Raw genomic sequence first — 21040 nt, 5'->3', positions numbered from 1 at the left:
TGCCCCCACCCAGCCCATAGTGGACGAGGCTCTGGCCCCTCTCTGACCCCTTGTTATGGGGCAGTGTAGCTACTCGTGGCATCCTTGAGCCAGCCAAGCCCTCCTGTGTCCCTACTGAAGTGCCGTTTGGCAAGCTTTGGCTGTGCCAATGCCAGGCCTGTGCACTGGCTGATGGACCACCCTGGACAAATTGGCTGAGAGAAACCTGGAGTAGCCTCCCTCTGACCTATCACCTCCTCGGCTGTGTTCCCATCCCAGGTGCGACAGCGGATTGGCTACTGCCCCCAGTTCGATGCCCTGCTGGACCACATGACAGGCCGGGAGACGCTGGTCATGTACGCCCGGCTTCGGGGCATCCCCGAGCGCCACATCAGTGCCTACGTGGAGAACACACTTCGGGGCCTGCTCCTGGAGCCTCATGCCAGCAAGCTGGTCAGGACTTACAGGTGCACCCATGCCTCAGCCCCTCCCCCGCCCCATGACTTGATGACCCAGGGGTCTTCCCAGGATGGGGTCAGGGTCTCCCTGAACAGACAGCCACACAGGTCGGGAGCCAGAGCTCCCAGGTGAGAGGCGCTGCCTGTTGGTTCCTGCCTCCTACAGGTAAAGCCAACCTCCGGTGAGGTCAGGACTCCCCTTAGGTGCAGACAGAAGGTGATGCTCCATGTGGGGTGGGAACTGACCCCCTGGGCACAGCTTTCTCTGGGGCCTCTGGCTTTCTGAGGTGGAGGATTCCAGGCACACTCCCTCGTTCCTCTTCACCTGAGGCACTCTGTGGCCATTGGGCCCTGTCATCTATCGGGACCCGGGGATAACATGCTAATAATAAGCTTTGCCCCCTCCTGCACCCCCTCTATCCCAGCGGTGGCAACAAGCGGAAACTGAGCACGGCCATTGCCCTGCTTGGAGAGCCTGCGGTCATCTTCCTGGATGAACCGTCCACTGGCATGGACCCCGTGGCCCGGCGTCTGCTCTGGGACACTGTGGCCAGAGCACGTGAATCTGGCAAGGCCATCGTCATCACCTCCCATAGGTAGAGCCTGGGTCTCTGTGGGTCAATGGATGAGCTGGGATGGGGGCTGTGGGAGGGATGGGCTTGAGGGACTGGGTGGAGAGAGACTGACATCAGTGGGAACAGAATCTGTGAGGAGAATCCCCAGGCTCTCGCACGTGGGACACACTCTGAGCATGGGAATCAGGAACAGCCTGATCTGGGTGCTGACACCTCCCCATCTGCACATGGAGGGTGGTGTCAGCATACCCAGCCCTGAGTCAGGCCTCCACTGCCTCTCCCCAGCATGGAGGAATGTGAGGCCTTGTGCACCCGGCTGGCCATCATGGTGCAGGGTCAGTTCAAGTGCCTGGGCAGCCCGCAGCACCTCAAGAGCAAGTTTGGCAGTGGCTACTCCCTGCGGGCCAAGGTCAGGAGTGATGGTCAGCAGGAGGCGCTGCAGGAGTTCAAGGCATTTGTGGACCTGACCTTCCCAGGTGTGTGAGCTGCACAGAGGGCATCTGAGCCTTGCCCCTACCAAGTCCCACATCCCTGACCCTTGGGACGAGGGCTGAGATTCTGTGGGCCCGCCCTCCCACCCAGCCCTCGTGGGGACACGGTCTCTCCTTTGTGCAGGCAGTGTCCTGGAAGATGAGCACCAAGGGATGGTCCATTACCACCTGCCTGGTGATGACCTCAGTTGGGCAAAGGTGAGCACCAGCCCCTCAGGGGCTGGGGAAGTTCCCTCCAGCAGTCACCCCTTCTGTGGTGATTCCAGGCTCTTTCCAAGGAGGAATCACTTTAGTTTCTGTTCTAACACTCACCGTAGTATCGACGAGGTTTAGGGGTTTATGCCTGAAATATCTGAGTTGGAAAAATATTGGTCCAAGAAAGGAAACTGGCTCAGGGAGGGAACACAGCTTGCCTTAGGTCATATTCTAAGAGTCAGGAGGACACCCGGTCCCCCAGTCTGCTCACCCAGCATAACCCATCTCTTCCCTCTGGGATCTTGGCTCACCCTGTAAAGCCAACTCCCTATGGATGCCCTGGGGGCTGGACTGGGCGGGGGTAGGATCTTTGTGGCCAGACCACCCTTATGGCCAGAGGACTCTCAGACCAGCCGAGAAGCTGAGTCCTGGGCTTGTTAACAGCAGCTTGTCTGTTTCCCAAAGGTGTTTGGTGTCCTGGAGAAGGCCAAGGAGAAGTATGGAGTGGACGACTACTCTGTGAGCCAGATCTCATTGGAGCAAGTCTTCCTGAGCTTTGCCCACCTGCAGCCACCCGCCGAGGATGAGGGGCCGTGAGGAGCCTGGCCGAGGTGGGATGAGGGGTAGCACAGGTGGACGTCCTCTCCCTCCGAGTTCATCGTATCCTGCACCTTTATTTCTAATCACTGTTTTCTATGATGGACATGAAATCAAGGCACAATGTGGACTGGGTGTGTCAGTGTCTTCACAGCAGGAATCAGCATGCGAGCACCTGCGCCTAAGGTGGTTGTCGAACCCCACTCCCAGAAGTCAAGATCCCAACCGAGAGCCGGTCCGGTCCGGTCTGTGTCGGCAAGCTGCAGGGCGGTTGGGGAGAGCTTGTCCCGGAAGGGCCACAGCTGACCCAGGGAGTGAATTTCCCTATGAGCTCGTGAAGAGAGCACCCAGTGACATCTCCATGTCCACACATGTCACAGAGCTTCTCTGGGTGTGAAATGGGAAACCGGCTGGACAGTTGGCAGCCGACTCGCCAGGCTGCCCAGAATGGACAAAAGGGTCACCTGTTGCCATCCATGAGGGAGATGCCAGCTGTGATGAGGCACTAAAGTCTTGGCTCCCAGGATAGCCGGGGGCATCCTGAGAGTCCATGCTCCTCAGGGTGTGGACACAACACCAGGCAGATCTGACCGTTCGTTTAGCACCATCCCGTCAGTAACTTCCAGAGTCGGCCAGCACAGGGAGGGAAGGCAATCCTCCACTCCAGACCCTGGCCTTCCGGGAAGCCACCAGCCAGGAGACCAGGCAGGGACTGAGCGGCCATCTGTGGAGGGTGCACCGAACACATGGTGACTCAGTGTCCAGAAAATAAAGGCTGGAAGGGAACATGACCACAGTCTGTGAGTCACGCACAAGATGGGAGCCACGGGCCCAGTACCTCACCCCCAGTCCTAACACAAGCTTTCTTTGTCAAGTTCCAGACAAACAAAAGCAAGAGCCCATTTCTCCCAGTATGTAGTAAACTTACAGAACTCACTGTCATGAGGTGAAGAAATAAGCCAAAAATACGAGTGCAAAAGCAGGCTAAATAAATAGCCAACTGACAGATGTTTGTCTACAGCGAGGAAAGACAGGTGGAGGGCTGGTGTAGGAAGGTGCGTGAACAGGAGACCTCTAGCCCCAGGCCACTCATGGGCTTTAAGCCACTTTCCAGATTATTCTTCAGCATCAGCTCCCTTTTTATTTATGTACTATTTATTTCTCAGCTTTCTACATTTTCCATTATTTGAATCTCTGTGCCTTTTACATTCCCTCAGAATTTATAGTTTTAGAAAACACTTGTTTTCATCACTGGTTCATTCTGGTCAGTTTCAAATTTGCATTTTTATCAGTCTCTCAGAGTTTATAAACACTGCAAATGGTTTCCAGTAGCTTTTTTTCCCCTTTAAAATTCTTCAAACTATCATCCTTTAGTTCCATGTTATAAAAAATAAACCTTGGGGTGGTTGTGGTCCTAAACATGGGCCAACGGAAAACATCTGAGAGAAGGGCCTCAGTTGTTGGCAGGAACTGTGGTTGCTATGCCCATATTGAGTTTGCTGGGTCACTGGAGGAGGGTAGAGGCCAGCACGGCTTGGCTGCATGTCCACACTTGACAACCCTACTGCAGGGTTTCCTGGGCTGTTTTATTTTAAAATATGTTTTTACTGACTTTTAGAGGAAGGGAGAGGGAGAGAAACATCAATGAGAAAGAAAAACATCTATTGGCTGCCTCCTGCACTCCCTACTGGGGATCAGGATCAAAACCTGGGCATGTGCCCTGGCCAGGAATCAAACCAGCGCCTCTCAGTGCACGGGACAACGCTCAACCAACTGAGCCATACCAGCCAGGGCTCCTGGGCTGTTTTTAAGCTCACGTGTTAGAAATATGTCATTTTTCTCCTTTGATGACACAAAAAAGGATGTGAGGAAAGGTGTTTAGGACTGAAGGAACGTTTAATACGTATGTGAGGCACACATATGAAATCAAGACTGCATCAGTTCAGGGAGAGGTGGGTTCATTGACAGAAGATGAGGTTCAGAGATTAATTTGAAGGAGATTGGCAGGATGAAAGTGGGGACAGTCGTAATCAGAGGTCCTTCTTAGGAAGATGACCTGGCAGCTGTGGAAAGGCTGATACAGGCACAGCCGAAGCTGCAGCAGTGGGGACCAGAGGGACAGGCGCACAGCACAGGGGGAGAGCCCAGAAGACTGTCTGTGAGAGGAGCACCCATACATGGAGCTTGGGTAACTGCGGGAGGGTCAATGAGAAGGGACCCCAGGAGCAGCAGGAAGGAGCACTGCTGTTAGGGTCCAGTGTGTCCCAAATCGTCTACGAAGCTGCTGAAAACCTGGTGTGAAACTGAGTGTCCTCAAGGAGCAGGAGTGGGGCCTAAGGAACCATACACATACCCTGTCCCGGATGGTTCTAGTTGTGGCAGCTCGAAGCCCAGGAGACGGGTGTAGAAAGGAGCCGTGGACATCACGCTCCCCTCCCCCACCAGCAGAAAGTTGGTCGTTGCCATCCATCCTCCCATTCCTATCACTCTCCTCTAGACCTTTAGGCCCAGACAGTCCCTAGAGATGCTGGTCCCAAACAGCTGTCACATCTGGCAGGCATAGCCCTCCAGGGGGACTCCACTCCTGCCCTGCCCCCAACAGCAGTTAGGAGACCCAGGAGATGAGGTCCTGCCTTCCCTGCCCTGTGCGGCCTGGTCGGGGGCTCCTGAGGGACAGACACCCACATCAGGGCCGAGAGCAAGGCCCAGAAAAGTCCTGCCCAGTCCAATGGTGTGGCTCAACGGAAACAGGCAGTGGACAGAGGGACTGACCTTCATTCAGCCTCACAGCTGCCCCCAGAACTTAGAGCTCTGACAAGGAAAGGGCAGCCATGTGGGAAGGGTGGGGAGACCCTAGTGGGGGGCAGGGCTGAAGCCAAGCCTCTCCATCGCTTTCACTGTGGGGAAGGGCTGCCAGGCAGTAGGTCACAAGTCAAGGGGACCCCACCCCCCAGGCCACAAGAACAGCTTCTGCAGAAAAGACTGCAGCAGCCTTGCTGAGCACATCAGAAAATCCCAGATTGCAGTGGTTTAGAAAAGACAATTTGTTTCTCTGCCAAGTACAAAGTCCAGAGAAGGCAGTCCAGGCATTCTGTCGGAGTCAGACTGCATTTGCCTGCTCCATGCAGGTGCAGGCCTCCCTCCTCAAGGTTATCTCTCAGGCTCCAAGGGCTGCTGAGGCTTCCAGATGGCTTCATCAGAAAGCAGCGTAGGAGCAAGAGGGCACAGCTCCCAGCGGCTGCCAGGCACTTCTGCGTCCACATCACTGCCCAGAATGCAGGCATATGGCTGCACCAGCTACAAGGAGCTGGGACACGCAGATAAAACCCAGTCACCAGGACACAACTACAGTTTCTGTCATGATTATAGCAGGCAGGTTGGCATCCTCAAGGTGACCCCCCTGTGTATGCCTTCGTTGTCCACCTGAGCTCACCTCATCAAGTAAGCTCCAGAGACCAGCAGAAGTGGCCACATCCTAAGGCCTGCTCCCTACCCATTCCCCATGTAGTGCCCTGGCCCTCTGCTTGCAGGGACTCAGAAAAACAAACAAACTGGACAGTTTCTTGCTGAGCAAATTCCAATCCCAGATCTCTGGTCCAGGATCCCTGGCCTGGCCTCACAAAGCAGCAGCAGACAAAACCAAGGAGTGAGCCAAGGCCAGCACCTGGAGGGGAGGGGAGGCTGGCAGGCAGGTCCAAGGGCGGCCACAAGCTCTCTGGGGATGAGGGGGAGAAGGCTCCAAAAGGCTGGCATAAGGCTAGACCGCCAACCAGGGCAGCTGATTCCTGCTGCTCCATCTGAGTGACACCCCGTGCCAGCTGCTGTTCAGCTCACCTCTGGCGTAAGCTCGCAGGCCCCCGGGCCTCACCCCCCTCACACAGGTGGGCCAATGTGAAGGTGAGTGCCGCCTACACTCATCCAGAGCCTGCCCGCTGCACTGAGGGACAGAGTGTCACCTGCAGACAGAGGGACGGACGTTCCTGGGTAGTTGGCCTGGGCCTTACCTGGACCCAGAGGGACTAAGTTCTACCCACTCTTGCATCTCAGAGATGGCCCAAACATTCTAAGAGGCACCCCACACACACACCAACACCAAAGTTAGGGTTAGGCCAGTGGTTGGCAAACCGTGGCTCGCGAGCCACATGTGGCTCTTTGGCCCCTTGAGTGTGGCTCTTCCACAAAATACCACGTGTGGGCTCGCACGTACAGTGCAATTGAAACTTCGTGGCCCATGCGCAGAAGTTGGTTTTCAGCCTGGGCGAGTCTATTTTGAAGAAGTGGGGGGTGTGGGTCGGTCGGTCAGGCAACGGGAGACACGGCGCAGGTGGGCCGCGGGATACGGGATACCCAGCGCGGGGGAAGTACATTGTTTTGAGGTACATTCGCTGAGGTCGACCCCTTCCAACTCTCACATCTACACTCGTCTATCTGAAACAAGTATACAAGAGTAAACAAGTATACAATCAGATTGAGGATGTTTTTACCAAAGGCCAGCTTAGGAGTCCCCTAATTAAGTTAATAACAATGTACCTACCTATATAGTTTAAGTTTTAAAAATTTGGCTCTCAAAAGAAATTTCAATCGTTGTACTGTTGATATTTGGCTCTGTTGACTAATGAGTTTGCCGACCACTGGGTTAGGCTGCTCACCCCATGCCACAGCTGAGGCCAGTAGGCAAGTGTACGATATCCCACCCTCCACACAAAAGGCTCCATTCCCAGAACCCAGGCTAAGGTCTGATCCCAAACCCCGGAATGTTTAAGCTCCTGCAACCCGTCTCCCTTCCCCAACAGAGGGCTCTCTAGGGACCCTGCATGAGAGGGAGCTCAGGGAAGGTGGGCCTGGAGACCACCAGAGAAGGGGCAACAATGCAGAGGTCCAGGCACCTGAGGAGAGGCAGCCAGGAGGCAGGACAGTGCTGGGCCCTGAGTCCCATCCCCACCTGATGGGCCCACGTAGTCTGGGCTTCAAGCAGACAGGGGGAGGGGCTGAAGCTGTGGGGTCAGGCCTGGGGAGCAGGGCCCCTGCCTTCGTTCCTTAACACGTGTTGCTGCCCAGGCCCCACTCCTGGGCCTGGCCCACACCCCACAGGTGCTGGTTTCAGAGGCCTCTGAGGTCAGAGAAGCTCCAAGTTGACCAGCTGTGTAAGGCACAGGGGAGGGGGGAGGGCTGGGGGCTTGGCCACACAGCTCAAACCCAGTCAACACCACAGCATGACCTGAGGCCTACTCAGTGCTACAGCACACAATTCACCTGCTCTGCGCCCAGTTCTGGCCAGGCCCCATCCTGTTCCCTGTGACCGTCCCAGAGTGGGCAGCACAGGTGTTATTACTGACTTCCTTGGGGCAGAAACAAACATGGGGCTTTGAGCATTGAAACCAGCACAGGCTCCCAAACCCACTGCTCAGCCGACCCGGCCCTACAGCCCCTCCAGAGGGCAGCCTACAGTGCCTCCTGGGAGAGTCCAGAGATGCCTACAACAGGGGGGACCTAGCTGGGAGGTGGGGCTCTGGACTTGATGCCCCACACCTTGGAGACACTAACTGAGGACTCCAGACCTTCATTGGCTGGACGGCCCTTTCAGACCCAGTCAGTACCAACTGGGCTCCTTCATGATGGGCTGCAGGCATTCACCCCCACAGACAGGAGGCAGGCCTTAGGAACCCGTCGCCTCTTCTAAGGCCTCCCCCAAGGTCACTGAGCCATCACAACCTCCCTGACCCCACCCAAACCCCTCTTCCACCTGGCTGGGCCACATCTGCCCTTGGCACAGAGACTGCTGGCAACGGGTAAAAGTGCAGGCTTACAAGGGGTCACAATGCCTGCTCAAAGCTTCTGGGTGGCCCACCATGACCTCCAGCACAACCCTAGCTATCCCTGACCCTCTCTGTGTCCAGGATCACCAGCCTCCAAGGGCAGGCACTGCATAGGGTATCAGGCCCACAGAGGATGGAGGCAGAGGGAACATTCTACTACTTTGATGTGGTTATGCTCTCAAAGTGAGAGCAGCCCCACATCACCAACAGGCGGCCCTCAGCACTGGGAGGAGAGGGAGGGGGACTCAGGACACTGGCCAGAGCCTGCAGGATACCTGTGGCTGGCGACCAAATGCCCCGTCCACAGGAGCCCTGCCCCACCCCCTCCGTCAAATCTGGGCCAATGACCTCCTAAAGTCTCCGAAGGCCCCTGCTCTTAGCCCTCAGCCCCCCATGGCCTCAGCACATTGGCACTGGGGGCTGGGAGGGGGGAAAGGACAAGAGCCTCTAGTTTTATTTTTTCATGTTTCTTCCAAACACATTCTGCCGATCCCCAAAATGGCAAAAGCCAGGATGCTTAAACGTTAAAGCTCACCAGATGATAATACACTTGATAACAAAAATCAGTAATATTTAGAAACAAATTTGATTAATTTCATGTGATAAATCACATTTTATATAAAACGTGTTACACAATACAATACACAGATTATAGAATTGTACACCCAAAACCTGTAATTTTATTAACCAATGTCACCCAATAAATTCAATAAAAGTTCCTATTAAAAAAAAAAGATTAAATGTGTTAAAATTTAAATGCATGTCAAATTACTAGTATATTACATTAGAACATTTTCAAAAAGCAGAGGGGGTTTGTGAGGCCAGCTGGTTATTTCCCCATCCTTCTCTCCTCATGCTAGGGACATCGGCCTGCCCCCTCCCAACCGGGGTGTCACTGCTGCCCTGGGCAAAAGCTTGGAGTTCAAGCCCTTCAGGCACCCACTGAGGGTTGGCCCAGGATGTGTGGGGCTCCAGCATGCTGCCACAGCCTCCTCACAGACCTCCAGGCCTGGACCACCAAGCCCACCCCAGCCCCAATGCGAACACTGGGCCTCTGCACTGCTGCAGGACCAAGGCTGCCCTTCTGTCCCATTGACCCTTCCATGCCTGGCCTTGGCAGAGGTGACAGTGATGCAGAGAATTTAACTTGCTCTAAATGTCCCCTCATCCCTGCCATCAGATCTAAATCCAAAGGGAAGACACCAACCCAGACGGACTCAACCTGCCAACCCAGCCCCAGGAACATGTTGGTGCCTCAGTGGAGGGGACTGGGAGGGGGGGAGGCAGGTTGCTCCTCCCACGCCTCATTTGTGGGGGACTCCTCAGACACCCTCAGTACAGGGTGGGGTGTTAGGGGCACACTTGACATCCCTGGGTGGGAGACACTATTGGAGGAGGGAAAGAGTCACCATCACTGGCTGGGAACACCAGTAGAACAAAGAGCAGTGACTTGCAGAGGGCATCCACAGCACCGTCCATCCACCCCAAGTCACCAAGCCAGTCCTCCCTGATGACATCTAATCCTCTCCAAGTCACATGGATTCCTTCCTCCAAAAAAAAAAAAAAATCATCTAGGATCTATTCCCTTCTCTTCCTTACAGCACCTAACTGTGCAGACAATGTCTGGGGCTGGGTGCACATTCCTTCCTCCCACTGATAAGTCAAGGAAGGACTTCTTGCCAGACACCGAGGCGGGGGGTGGGGCTGGAAGAGGGGGGCGGAAGTGGGGAGCGGAAGTGGGGAGCAGCGGTTGGCACAAAAGGGAACAAAACCCAAAAGCCTGGGTCGGGGCCTCTACACCCTCACCCCTTCTTCTGCCTTTTCCTGTGCCTCCCAACCCACGCCGCCCACAGGCAGGGAGGGTGGTTGGGGGGAGGGAGGAGGCCTCAGGCAGTATCTGGCTCACCCTCCACGTCCCCCCGCACCGCTGAACTGCACCTTCCCAGCCCCGGCCTTCGAGCCGCCACACGGGCCTCCCTTCGCGTCTTCCAAAGAGTCTCCGCGCCTTTGCATATGACGTTCCCTCTGCCGGCGCGCCCTTCCACGGGGCTGCAGTGTCACCTCCTCCGAGACGCCTTCCCTTTGGCACCTTGTCTTCTACCTTGCCTTTCGTACCCCGTCCGTTCTGGCCGCACTGCCCCGTCTGGTCCCTCCGGCCAAGTTCCGCCAGTGCAGAAGCCAGTCTTCACGGCCAACACGCACACCACGCGTGGTTTCTAACCGCACGAACCCATCCGCTGACCCGCCCATGCCCATGCCCACGCTCATGCCCTGCGGGCCTCCAAGACCTGCAGCCAAAGGCCGCTGCCACCGCCCGGTCCCCCGGGGCGCGAAACAAATCCGTAAGGAGTTTAGCGCCCGGGAAACCGCCAGGTCCGCTGCGAGCCCAGACACGGGCCCACGGAGAGAGGCGGGGCCGCGTTAGCCAAACCCGCGCCGCCCCTTCAGCTGCCCGAGCGGCTCAGGCCTTCCAGCCCCAACAAGCAGCCAACGTGTCGGCCCCCTGAGGCGCGTAGCCAGCCCAGGGCAGCCCAGCACCCCTGCAGAGGGAGTGACAGAGTAAGAATTCCCACTGCGTCTCCCCACAACCCGCCTTGGCCCTTTAACACTCCGCGCGCTCGCGCCCATTGGCGGAGAGGCTCTGCGTCATCGCTGCGCGCCGAACGGCGTCTTCCCGCTCCCTAACCCTGACAACTGAGCGTCGCCGACCTCAGCGGCTGAGGAGAGCGGGACGAAGTCGCGGTGGCGGGAAGATGTAAGTGGGGGAATCCGACCCCATCCGACCTTCGGGGGGGCGCGCCCCGCTATCGGCGGGGCGCATCTTGGAGCCGGCGCGCTCCTCGGCCCCGCGGCGAGGACGGCGGCCCGGCGGTGCAGCGCGGGGATTAAGAAGAAAGAGTGTGGCCCGGGGTGGACGGAGTGGGAGGGTTCGAGGCCGCGGCCCGGAAGTAGTTGGAGCCGCGGCGGGCGGAAGGGCGGCCTGGCATCGTCCCCTCTGCGGCAGGCCCAGCTAGGCCCACCGGACTCGGAACAACCGCGAGCGTGGCCTCTGCCCTCAGGACCCTCTCGCCGGGCTGGAGATCCAGGCCTGCAACGCCGGGCCCTGCCCTGGAAGCGCTCGCGGTTCGGCGCCTGGACTGGGGAGTTGTGAGTGAACGGGTGCGGCGAGGTCGCGTGCGAAGCCCGTGCCCGGTGGGTGCGGAGTTGCTTTGTGGGATAGATGTCGTCTAATCCTCCCTTCAGGGCCATTCATTCAAACATTTACTCCACGAATGTTCACTGAGCCCCTGTGCGCCCGCCATTCCCGGTGCTAGCCCTTGGGGATACGGCCCCCTGAGGTCACGGAGCGCGGATTGATGGCTTAACCCAGAAGGGAAGGTTAAAATCAATGGAGGAGATACGTGGCTTTTTCTCTTTGTTATTTTGCATGAATCGTGCCTAAAACGTACTTTTAAGTGGGGAAGGTTCTCTGAAGATTTGAGCTGAACGCCATCTGCTCGAGATTTAACTAATTGTTCTCTCCTCTCTCTGACTGTCGGACGCGCACCTTCTCCGGAGGATGGGGAAGGTACCCGAGCCCGGTGCTGTTAACCCGAACGTGTGTGAGCAGAGAACCTCAACCTTTGCTGGTTAGCGTTCGGCCACACCCGACGAAGAGTTCATTTACTCTGTGGTTTAATTTTTAGTGTTTAAGAATAATTGGTGGTGCCTGTTTTCACAAAGTACATTCCAGCAGATCTTCAGAACTGGGGTGCACTAAGTCAGTGTAGGTAGCCATTGGCCACATAGGGCTATTGGGCACTTGAAATACAACTATACCAAATGGAGGTGTTTTTAGGCTTAATAGGGGGTGTTAAATGTTTTACTAAAAAGATTTTATACTGCTTGCTGAACAGGTAACGCTTGTTGACTTCTACTTTTTGTGATGTGGCTACTAGAAAATGTTAGGATATGTTTGGAACGCTGTTGGACAGTGCTGCTCCTAGTGATCCTAAGGGGGCTGTTCAAGGACCACCTGTTGAGCACTCAGGGATATGTGACTTTGGGGACAAGGGTTTCTATAGGGAAAGAGCCTCCAAACATGAAGAAACAGCCCTTACTGAGCCTTAACTAGATGCCCAGTCTCGTTCATGAGTTAATTTGATTGATGTCCTTGATAACTCTGAGGTGTAGGAACTGTACTTGTCACCATCAAACTGGTGAGAAGTTGAGGCTCAGAAAGGTTAAGTGACTTACCCAAGGTTACACAGCAAAGCTAACTCAAGCTGACTTCAGAGTCTTAACCCTAATCACTGATTGTCCAAGGACGCTAACCTTACCTGGTATTGCCAGCTCGGTGTCTGTAGTATATTAATGTTTTAAGGCAAAACAAAGGCCAGGCACTTTGTTAACCATACCATTATTCACATTTTGGACACTCCCTTCACACACGGAAACAGAATCCCAACAGGTGTGCTATGTCCATTTTACTTGCAGGCTGTTGAAAAAGGTGGGACAGAAGTACTGACATCCTGAGATCTTTGCTTATAGCTCAAGCAAGCTTTACAAAACCTCACGGGAATTACTGAGGCAGCAGTCCCCAGGAAATAGGGCACATAACGAATTAGCAGTTTGTTCTTGAGTTAAAATTTACTATGGAGCATGTACTGCAGTTCAGGCACTTTGCTAAATCCTTCCTGTGGTATCTCGTCCAATTCCAATGTCTACTTCCCATCCCCAAGCATTTTATCCTTGAAAGAATATAAACATACAGAAAGGTTGAAAGAATTGTACAGTGAATACTCACATTACCACCACCTAGATTTTATTAGTCACATTTCTGCAATATTTGCTTTATCGTATATGAACCAAAGTTCAATGGTTACAATGACTACTCTTTAACGTATTGTTTCATTGCTTTTAAAATGTTCATATAGGATAATTTATCTGTGTGTGGGTAATAAACTTTTTTTTAAACCTCATCTGAGGACATGTTTGAGAGAGGGGGAGAAAGAGACATCGATCAGTTGCCTTCTATACATGCCCAGTCCAGGGTCTAATCCACAACCCAGGTGTGTACCCTGACCAGGAATCAAACTGGCAGCCTTTTGGTACACAGGACGATGCTCAACCAACTGAGCCACTCTGTTTTGATGCCAGTACCAGTCACTTTTGAAGTAGTTTTTGCTTCCAGTAATATCATATATCCAAAGTATCCTATAAGGAAATTAGAGCAATAAAACAAGATGTAAACCTATCAGGAGAGCCGCACACATTCACTTAGGTTTTTCTCTATTCTGCATGCAAATGTGCTGTAGTATTTCTGAGGGATTGTAAAGGGCTTATCGTCAAACTTAGAAGTGAAAAATGGGTAAATAACAGTGACCAGCATTTCCTTAAGAAAAAGACAAGCTGAGGTGACGATTCTACTGTGTGTCCTGTGAAGATGGGATCTTCCCTGAGGAAGTGGTCCCCGGGTGTTCTTTGTGGACACTCGCTGCTGTGTTCCTTGCCGCCATCTTGTGTGCTCAGCTTTTGGTTGCGAACTAGATTTGTTGCCTTGTCAATTTGTTCACTCTGTAAATCCTTTTATCTTGTTATTAGGCTGCACTTTGGCGTAAATTGCAATCGATTAGGGATCGTTTCTCTGACTCAAGTTAGAAGTGAGAGTTCAGATAAGTGAGGCCGCCATTGCTGCTTTGAACACCTCAGAAGGGGAGAATGGATTTATCAGGAGTGAAAAAGAAGAGCTTGCTAGGAGTCAAAGAAAATAATAAAAAGTCCAGCACTAGGTAATTCTTCTGTCAGATTTTTCTAGTGCTACTTTGGGGGTGCTTGTTGCTAGGGACTCTGAGAAAGGGGAAGATTGGAAATGTCTTACATTGTACGGTGAAAGTGACCTAAGCCACAGATCATTTTTGGTCTATGATGGCCTGGGATCTGTAGCCGCATGGACCCCCTCTTTTGGGTTGTGCTGTTGTTTCTGGGTTCGATCAGAGGGGCATGCGATCTCACACTCTTCTTCATCATCCAGGGCTCCTTCTCCTACCAAACGCAAAGACCGTTCTGATGAGAAGTCCAAGGATCGCTCTAAAGATAAAGGGGCCACCAAGGAGTCGAGTGAGAAGGATCGTGGCAGGGATAAAACTCGAAAGAGGCGCAGCGCTTCCAGTGGGAGCAGCAGCACCAGGTGGGGCTGACGGGTCGTGTTGAGAGGCCTCGCTTCCCTCCTGAAGAGCCCAGGGAGTGCTCTGTCTTTTTTATTATTTGTGAAGACATCACACTCTGATTGTTAATTGGCATTCTACTTGTGGCCAGCTGGTTTGGGGTTTGCTCTGGTTATGTATAGGAAGTTGGTGTCTGGTTTTTCTTTCCTTGAGATGTTGAGGAATGAGATGTCTTGGGGTATATTTTTCTCTAAAGTGCTTTTTATTCAGAGTAATTGTATTGCCCTAGCCCTGAACTTTTTTCTTCCATTGAAAACCAGCCTCAGTCAGCCCATCAGTAGTTACCTTTCAAGCTGAATTGATGGCTCTGACTTCCCAGGCTCTTTCCTTACCTTTCAGTAGACAGGGCTTCTGTGTCAGTAGGAAGCAGCTCATTCTTCCTTTTTTGTCACTGCACAATGTGAATGCTGTTTCCTGTTCCCACCGAGGGTTTTGGCTTGAGTATGAGGTGGTAAATGTTTTCCCCGCTGGGGAACGTAGTGCCACTTGGAAAACAGAACAGCTATTTACTCTTGGGAGCATGGTGCAGGCTTGCTTGTGCTGTAAAGAAACATTGCTCCCACCTGTTGTCTGTAACACCCGCCTCCTCCACCTCACTCCTCAGGTCTCGGTCCAGCTCTACCTCCAGCTCTGGCTCCAGTACTAGCACTGGCTCAAGCAGCGGCTCTAGCTCTTCATCAGCATCAAGCCGCTCAGGAAGTTCCAGCACATCCCGAAGCTCCAGTTCCAGCAGCTCCTCCGGCTCTCCGAGTCCTTCTCGGCGCAGACATGACAACAGGAGGCGTTCCCGCTCCAAGTAAGCTTCCCTCCAACACCATTTCTCACCAAACTTGTGAATTATCTGTAAACGTAAGTTTACAAAGGGGGGGACTATAAAAGTTCTTGTAAATCTTCCTATAAGTTAGCCCCAAAAGAAGTCCTTTTTCTCCTAATAGTATTCTTAATGACAGGGGTATAATACGTATGAACTTGAGGAAAGGCTTTCCTAATTTAAAAACTCACACTAGCAGTTAACATCCCCAACAAAAAAACTTTGACTTGACAGAAATTGATTTGTTTTGGTATTTTGTTTTTTTCAATCAGATCCAAACCACCCAAAAGAGATGAAAAGGAAAGGAAAAGGCGGAGCCCTTCCCCTAAACCCACCAAAGTCCACATTGGTAGGCTCACCAGGAATGTGACCAAGGTGAGGAATCCCAAATGCAGTGGATCAGGGATGGTAGCCTTTTGGCGGACTTGTGTGATGGATGGTACATGATTCCAATAGTGCACTGATTAATTCATTTTAATGGAGTGTGTGTGTGTGTGTGTGTGTGTGAGAGACTGACTAGATTGACCCCCAGTGCCAAGGTTGTAGTTGTTATGTGGTGAATTCTGTGTGTGTGTGTGTGTGTGTGTGTTGTTTGTTTTTATTAATGATTTCAGAGAGGAAGGGAGAGAGAGATGGACACATCAATAATGAAAGAGAATCATTGATCTGCTGCCTCCTGCATGCCCACACTGGGGATCGAGCCCGCTACCCGGGCATGTGCCTTAACCAAAAATTGAACCATGACCTGGTTCATAGGTCGACGCTCAACCACTGAGCCACTGAGGCCGGGCAGTTCTCATTGACTCTAACTGGTGACTTGTGCTTAAGCATTAGTGACGCTCCTTTCCCTTTAGGATCACATCATGGAGATATTCTCCACCTATGGGAAAATTAAAATGATTGACATGCCTGTAGAAAGGATGCACCCCCATCTATCTAAAGGCTATGCGTACGTGGAGTTTGAGAATCCAGATGAAGCTGAGAAGGCGCTAAAGCACATGGATGGAGGTGGGTGTGGGTGGCCCTACCAGCACTCCTGGACTCCCTTCTCTGTCTCCTATCCAAGACCGGCTACCCACCACATATAGGGACCTTTAGAACCACTTTCCATCTTGGCTACACATCAAAATCTCCCTGGAGCTCTTTCAGGATTTTAATTCCTATTCAGTGGGTGTGTTTTTACCAAAAAACATGTTAGCAGACATGTATATATTAGCATTTTAAGAATTTTTCAATCTGTTAAAAAGCTTAAGATTGAATGGTGTGGGTTTTGTCGGGGGGGGGGGCGGTTACAAAGAATATATTATGGACATAATGGAGCCATTTTACTTTTGTATGGGAACGTTTCCTTTAATCCTCTGAGTCATTTTTCTATTTTGCTAACATTTCAGCATTTTTAGAATTTTTTTAAATTTCCTGAATTCACAAATTTAACCCATTTTCTAAAAGCTTGTATCGTAACTTTCTGATGACATCTGCTGCCATTTGGTATTGAGCAGAATGGTTTTAACGGTTAAACATTTGTGAATAGTTTCAGATGACCAGTTTTCATTTTGTCTTTAAGGAATGTGTAATCTGTCTCTGCCCCAGCTCACTGACTGTTTCAATTTATTTAAATCCCTTTGAACTGTTTTAGGGAGTAGTTTAGTTCAGAATAAACTACAGTCCATCACTGCATGCATCACCTTTTGGCTTTGTGAGTCACACCTTCGTATTAGAGATTGTCAATCGTGTTTGACGGTCTGTGCACTTGCTAAAAATTCAGGAAACTTGGACACATCCAAGGTGTACCTGATTTATAAACATTCACATTTTCTTTTAAGATTCTGGTGGACTTTTGTGTTTCCATATTGGCTATGCACCATCGAATGGACCAAGTCTACATTGTCTCCAGAAGGAAAGTGGAAAGGCTTGGCTTTTACTGGCAGCTGGCCAGAAGGCGTATTTGTCTCTGTTGTCTTATAATCAGTGCCATGAAATTTGTAACGGGCTGGCTTTGGTAGTGCCAGAGCCAGCTTAGGCTGCAAATACTAAGCCTTTTGAGTCTCTTCTGAGCACAGTTCCTCGTGCCTCAGTTATCCCCTCCATGCCTTTGACATTTCCTTAAAGGTTGGAGCTGAGAAGATAAAAGAGCCCTCTACCCTGTGGGGACACAGGGGCTGTGCTTGGTTCCCTGAGCAGTTCCTAGACTGAGGTTGCAGTGTATGCTTCCCTGAGGTTCCTGGGTCTGCGGCTCAGTGTCCTTTGGTCTTTCACTGAATCCCTGCAGGCTCCTCTGGCCTCCTTCCTATGCTGCCTCCCTGTGAGCACTTTTCCAAACTCTTAGGGCAGACTTGGCATCTCCTGAACCTCATTTCATTTTGTCCCCTCACCCCTGAGGTGTTCTTCCTCCTGAGCCCTGCTTCCCAGGCGATCATAATTCATCCAAAACCTGGTGCTGATCATCCCTCCTTCCCCAACTCCCATCTGATCTGTCGCCTGGTTCTGGTGATTTTACGTCCCAGTTATCCCTTGTGTTCGTCGTTCTCACCCTGTCTCAGTTCTTGTGACCCTCTTGTGAGTCCCCCTTCTCTTGCCTGTCCCCTTCCCATTGTTCTTGAGAAGGAAGCTCAAGTGCTAATCCCATGGTCCGGCTCAGGGCCGGCACACTCTTCCCCTCAGTTTTGCAGATTCCAGCATGTTCTTTAGATGTTGACCCTAGGAGGCCATCCCAGTGCATCAAGATTGAGTCCCCAGTAATGTTCTATGTCCACTTAGAGTTTTCTTAATGAAACCTTCAATGATAGTAATTATGTGGTTATTTCTGTGAGGAGCTGAGTTTGTCCTTACTCCCAGGGCCCATTTGTCTTGCTCTCCATGGTATGCCTACATCTGACATGGGGCCTGGCCTAGATTAGGGGCATGTTAGATATTTTGTGACTTGATCCTTTTTTCAACAGGACAAATTGATGGCCAGGAAATCACCGCCACTGCTGTGCTGGCCCCCTGGCCTAGGCCACCCCCCAGGCGATTCAGCCCTCCCAGGAGAATGCTACCACCACCTCCCATGTGGCGTCGGTCACCCCCACGAATGAGGAGAAGGTGAGTCAGTTTGGGGTTTCACAGGAGACAGGGGCCAGTCTGGGTTGGTTTTATTTACACCACAATGTGACAGTAATGACTTTGGGATTTTATTCAGCCCCACATGTACTCATGCACGAGTGCACACAACCATGATGCGCCTTCAAAGCTCATGTTCATTACAGCAGGGGAAAGGGAGAGAGACCACCAGAAGGTGTGGCCCCTGCAGGTTGCACCAAAACTCCAGAACATCTTTTCTTCGCAAGCTATCCTGACTCGGAGTATTGAACCAGGAAACTGTACAGAATTGTTCCAAAAAGCCAGCGTTGCCCCTGCAGTCCAAGATGCAGAGCTGCTTCCATGGCGTGTGCTTCAGTGTCTGATGTTTTTCCTCTTCCCACAGGTCACGCTCCCCACGGCGCAGGTCCCCTGTCCGTCGGCGATCCCGCTCCCCCGGCCGCCGCCGCCACAGGAGCCGCTCCAGCTCCAATTCCTCCCGATAAGCAAACCACCGAAACTCTGCCCCGAAACGTATATCCCATCCAACTCAGTTCTGTCACTTTTCTAGCTGAAGGACAGTCAGTAGGAAACGAATCCTCACTCAGGGGCAGGCTTCCAAAGGAGCATCGAGACGTTTCCTCTGAAGGCCAAGTTTGGCTGCAGAAGTGTTGTTGATTTGGGGTTGTGCCTATGAAGATGCTCTCCAGTTTCATAGCTAGAAAGTTCCCGCGTTTCCAGTCTCTGAGAGTCAGTTTAGTAGCAGAGCCAACAGGAAGAGCAGGGTTTTGGTGGCAGTGCCGCCCCAGCCTGGGAGCACATTTCCATTCCATAGATGACCTAGGGCCCATCTAGTAGCCTGAGGATCCTTCAGGAAAGGGCATGCTTTTGTGCAGCTGCTGTTCCTGTAAACCTGGTCGCGCTCCCCTGCTTGAGTTCTGACTCTAGAGAAACATCCCATGTTAGTTGCTGTAAATGGTTCTGTTTTCACATGTACTCATGTACATACATCCATGTGGCACATCTCCTTTTTCTCTGAAATTGGTGAGCAAATTGAGAGCTCTGCAAGGTCATCACAGACCTTCTCCCCCTCCGTGGTGGTCTTTGGGGTTACCTTGGCAACGTGTACATTGCTTTTTCGGCTATTATTGTACAGTCAGTACTATGAATTTTCTGTTTTGAAATTTTTTTGTAACTTTGTAGCATTTTAGATAATGTGTTTATACTTTGTTGTGTAGAGTAAAGAATTGTGTTGAATAAATCTAGGATTAGAATGCAGATTGAGTGTTGGGTTCACTGCTTTCTTCCTGTCTCTTGGCCCCAAAGATAGCTATGATTGTGAGGGACATGTGGCTGCCTAAGAAAGTCACACCTCTAAAATAAAAAAAGAGAGCACCGGTCAGTTGGGTTGCTCCTGCACATAGACATATATGAGGAAGATGTTTTATCACCTTTATATCCCCAGGAACTTCTAGTTCTGCCTGACTGGAAACATGGATCTCATTTGCTGCTGCTATATTTGATACTACGGAAAAAAATATTTTTCCTCATAAATTGGTTTGTTCCAAGAGGAAGACTTTGAAACACTTAAGGTGTTAAAGAGCAAAAGTTCGAATTATCCGACATTGCACTTGACCCTTGTGCCCACTATGCAAACCGAATGGTCAGAACAAGACCATGTCAGGCGGTACAAAGGCTTGCTCCCCATGCCTCTCAGGTCACCTTTATTTGTTTATTGGGTATCTTTTCAGTGTTTCTCATGTGGGATCAAGCAAATGAAAACGCCCACTATTTCTTGCGGAGGAGAATGGTCCTGCCATTAGTGCCGGTTGCAGTCTGCAGCAAGTGTGCTGCCCTACTGGGCTGTGGGGAAGGCAGACTCCCTTCTCAATCACCAGGCTGTGCTGATCGCCGTGCCCACATTACTATCCTCAGTGTTTTCCCTCCACAGGCAGCAGGCAGAGCTCACACTGAGGCAGCACCCGGCTCCCATCTGTTTCCTGGTGTGAGTTTGCCAGGGTTCCCGGAGTCCCTATTACCTTAACTGACAAGCCTCCATGACCTCTGTGAGTTATGGGCAGGCAGTCCCAGTTTCAACACTCCTGCTTTGGTAACTTGATCTTGGCCAGGTTGGGCAGCCTGCCAGCCTCCCATGGGCGCAGCTGTAAGTGTGTGTGGGGTGAGGGGGGCGGGTCTGTTCTGGGAGATTTATGGGAAGGGCCCGTCTGGGACCGGCGCCCCACGCCAGTTCCTGCAACCCCGCAGCCCCTTGCACCTGGCGAGCCAAGCGGGGCGGGACCGCGCCGGCCTCCAGGAGGCGTGGCTTGGGGCCTGGGCGGGGAAGATGCGCGGCCGGGGTGACCCGGGGCAGCGGTGGAGTGGACCTTGGCGGGCGGGGGCGTGGCCTTCCGCCCGGGGCAGCGAGGCCACACCCCTGCGCCGCGGCCCGCCCGCTTCCAGTCAAGATGGCGCTGGCGACGGGGATGCGCGTCTCGGCGCGCGCCCTGCTCCGCGCGTGTGCGTGACCCCCGGGTGGGCTGGGGCCGGGGGTGGCGGGCGGGGGACGGGGTGGGGGGCGAGCTCACAGGCCTCGCGCTGCCGTTCACAGGGGCCTGGCTCCCGGGCGCGGCCCTCGGGCGGACAGGGCCAGCGGCTGGCTGCGGCGGCGTCCGACGTTTCGGGAACCAGCGGGTGCTGGTGGAGCCGGACCCGGCCGCAGGTAAGCGCGCCCCGCGTCCGCGCCCGCGCCCTCGGAAGCCCGGGCCTTCCGCACGCCCGCCTCGCCTGCTCCGCGCAGCGGCCCGCGGGCCCGGGAGGCCTCGGCGCCATGCCGGTGCCTGGCCGGTGTCCCGGCC

General features: G+C 52.9%; 3 protein-coding genes across 9 annotated transcripts in view; all 3 read left to right on the top strand.

The window, feature by feature from the left end:
* Nucleotides 1-3107, top strand: part of ABCA3 (ATP binding cassette subfamily A member 3) — a 45441-nt gene extending 42334 nt beyond the window's left edge. Inside the window, exons 28-32 of the mRNA XM_023764457.1 lie at nucleotides 259-446; nucleotides 863-1033; nucleotides 1298-1488; nucleotides 1628-1701; nucleotides 2164-3107. Coding sequence (XP_023620225.1) covers nucleotides 259-446; nucleotides 863-1033; nucleotides 1298-1488; nucleotides 1628-1701; nucleotides 2164-2295 — 756 coding nt within the window. The 3' untranslated portion in view covers nucleotides 2296-3107. The remainder of the gene's footprint in view (nucleotides 1-258; nucleotides 447-862; nucleotides 1034-1297; nucleotides 1489-1627; nucleotides 1702-2163) is intronic.
* A 7575-nt stretch (nucleotides 3108-10682) lies between these two features.
* On the top strand, nucleotides 10683-19463 carry RNPS1 (RNA binding protein with serine rich domain 1). Of its 7 annotated transcripts, none has more exons than XM_023764496.1 (9): nucleotides 10753-10866; nucleotides 11116-11303; nucleotides 13695-13882; nucleotides 14125-14280; nucleotides 14922-15113; nucleotides 15401-15503; nucleotides 15983-16136; nucleotides 18068-18209; nucleotides 18592-19463. In XM_023764496.1, the coding sequence occupies exons 3-9, from the start codon at nucleotides 13812-13814 to the stop codon at nucleotides 18689-18691; spliced, it is 918 nt and encodes a 305-aa protein (XP_023620264.1). In that variant the 5' UTR covers nucleotides 10753-10866; nucleotides 11116-11303; nucleotides 13695-13811; the 3' UTR covers nucleotides 18692-19463. The 7 variants fall into 7 exon arrangements, with proteins under 7 accessions (XP_006100980.1, XP_006100983.1, XP_023620266.1 ...); XM_023764497.1 differs by having other exon boundaries at nucleotides 10799-10866; nucleotides 11171-11258; XM_006100918.2 differs by lacking the exon at nucleotides 11116-11303 and having other exon boundaries at nucleotides 10683-10866.
* A 1172-nt stretch (nucleotides 19464-20635) lies between these two features.
* The window catches only part of ECI1 (enoyl-CoA delta isomerase 1), a 10060-nt gene continuing 9655 nt past the window's right edge, over nucleotides 20636-21040 (top strand). Inside the window, exons 1-2 of the mRNA XM_006100916.3 lie at nucleotides 20636-20702; nucleotides 20794-20904. Of these exons, the coding sequence (XP_006100978.1) occupies nucleotides 20651-20702; nucleotides 20794-20904 (163 nt within the window). The 5' untranslated portion in view covers nucleotides 20636-20650. The remainder of the gene's footprint in view (nucleotides 20703-20793; nucleotides 20905-21040) is intronic.

The sequence above is a fragment of the Myotis lucifugus genome, unplaced genomic scaffold, assembly GCF_000147115.1.
Source record: "Myotis lucifugus unplaced genomic scaffold, Myoluc2.0 scaffold_332, whole genome shotgun sequence".
In the NCBI taxonomy this organism is placed as follows: domain Eukaryota; kingdom Metazoa; phylum Chordata; class Mammalia; order Chiroptera; family Vespertilionidae; genus Myotis; species Myotis lucifugus.
This window is presented reverse-complemented; position numbering and strand designations above follow the sequence as displayed.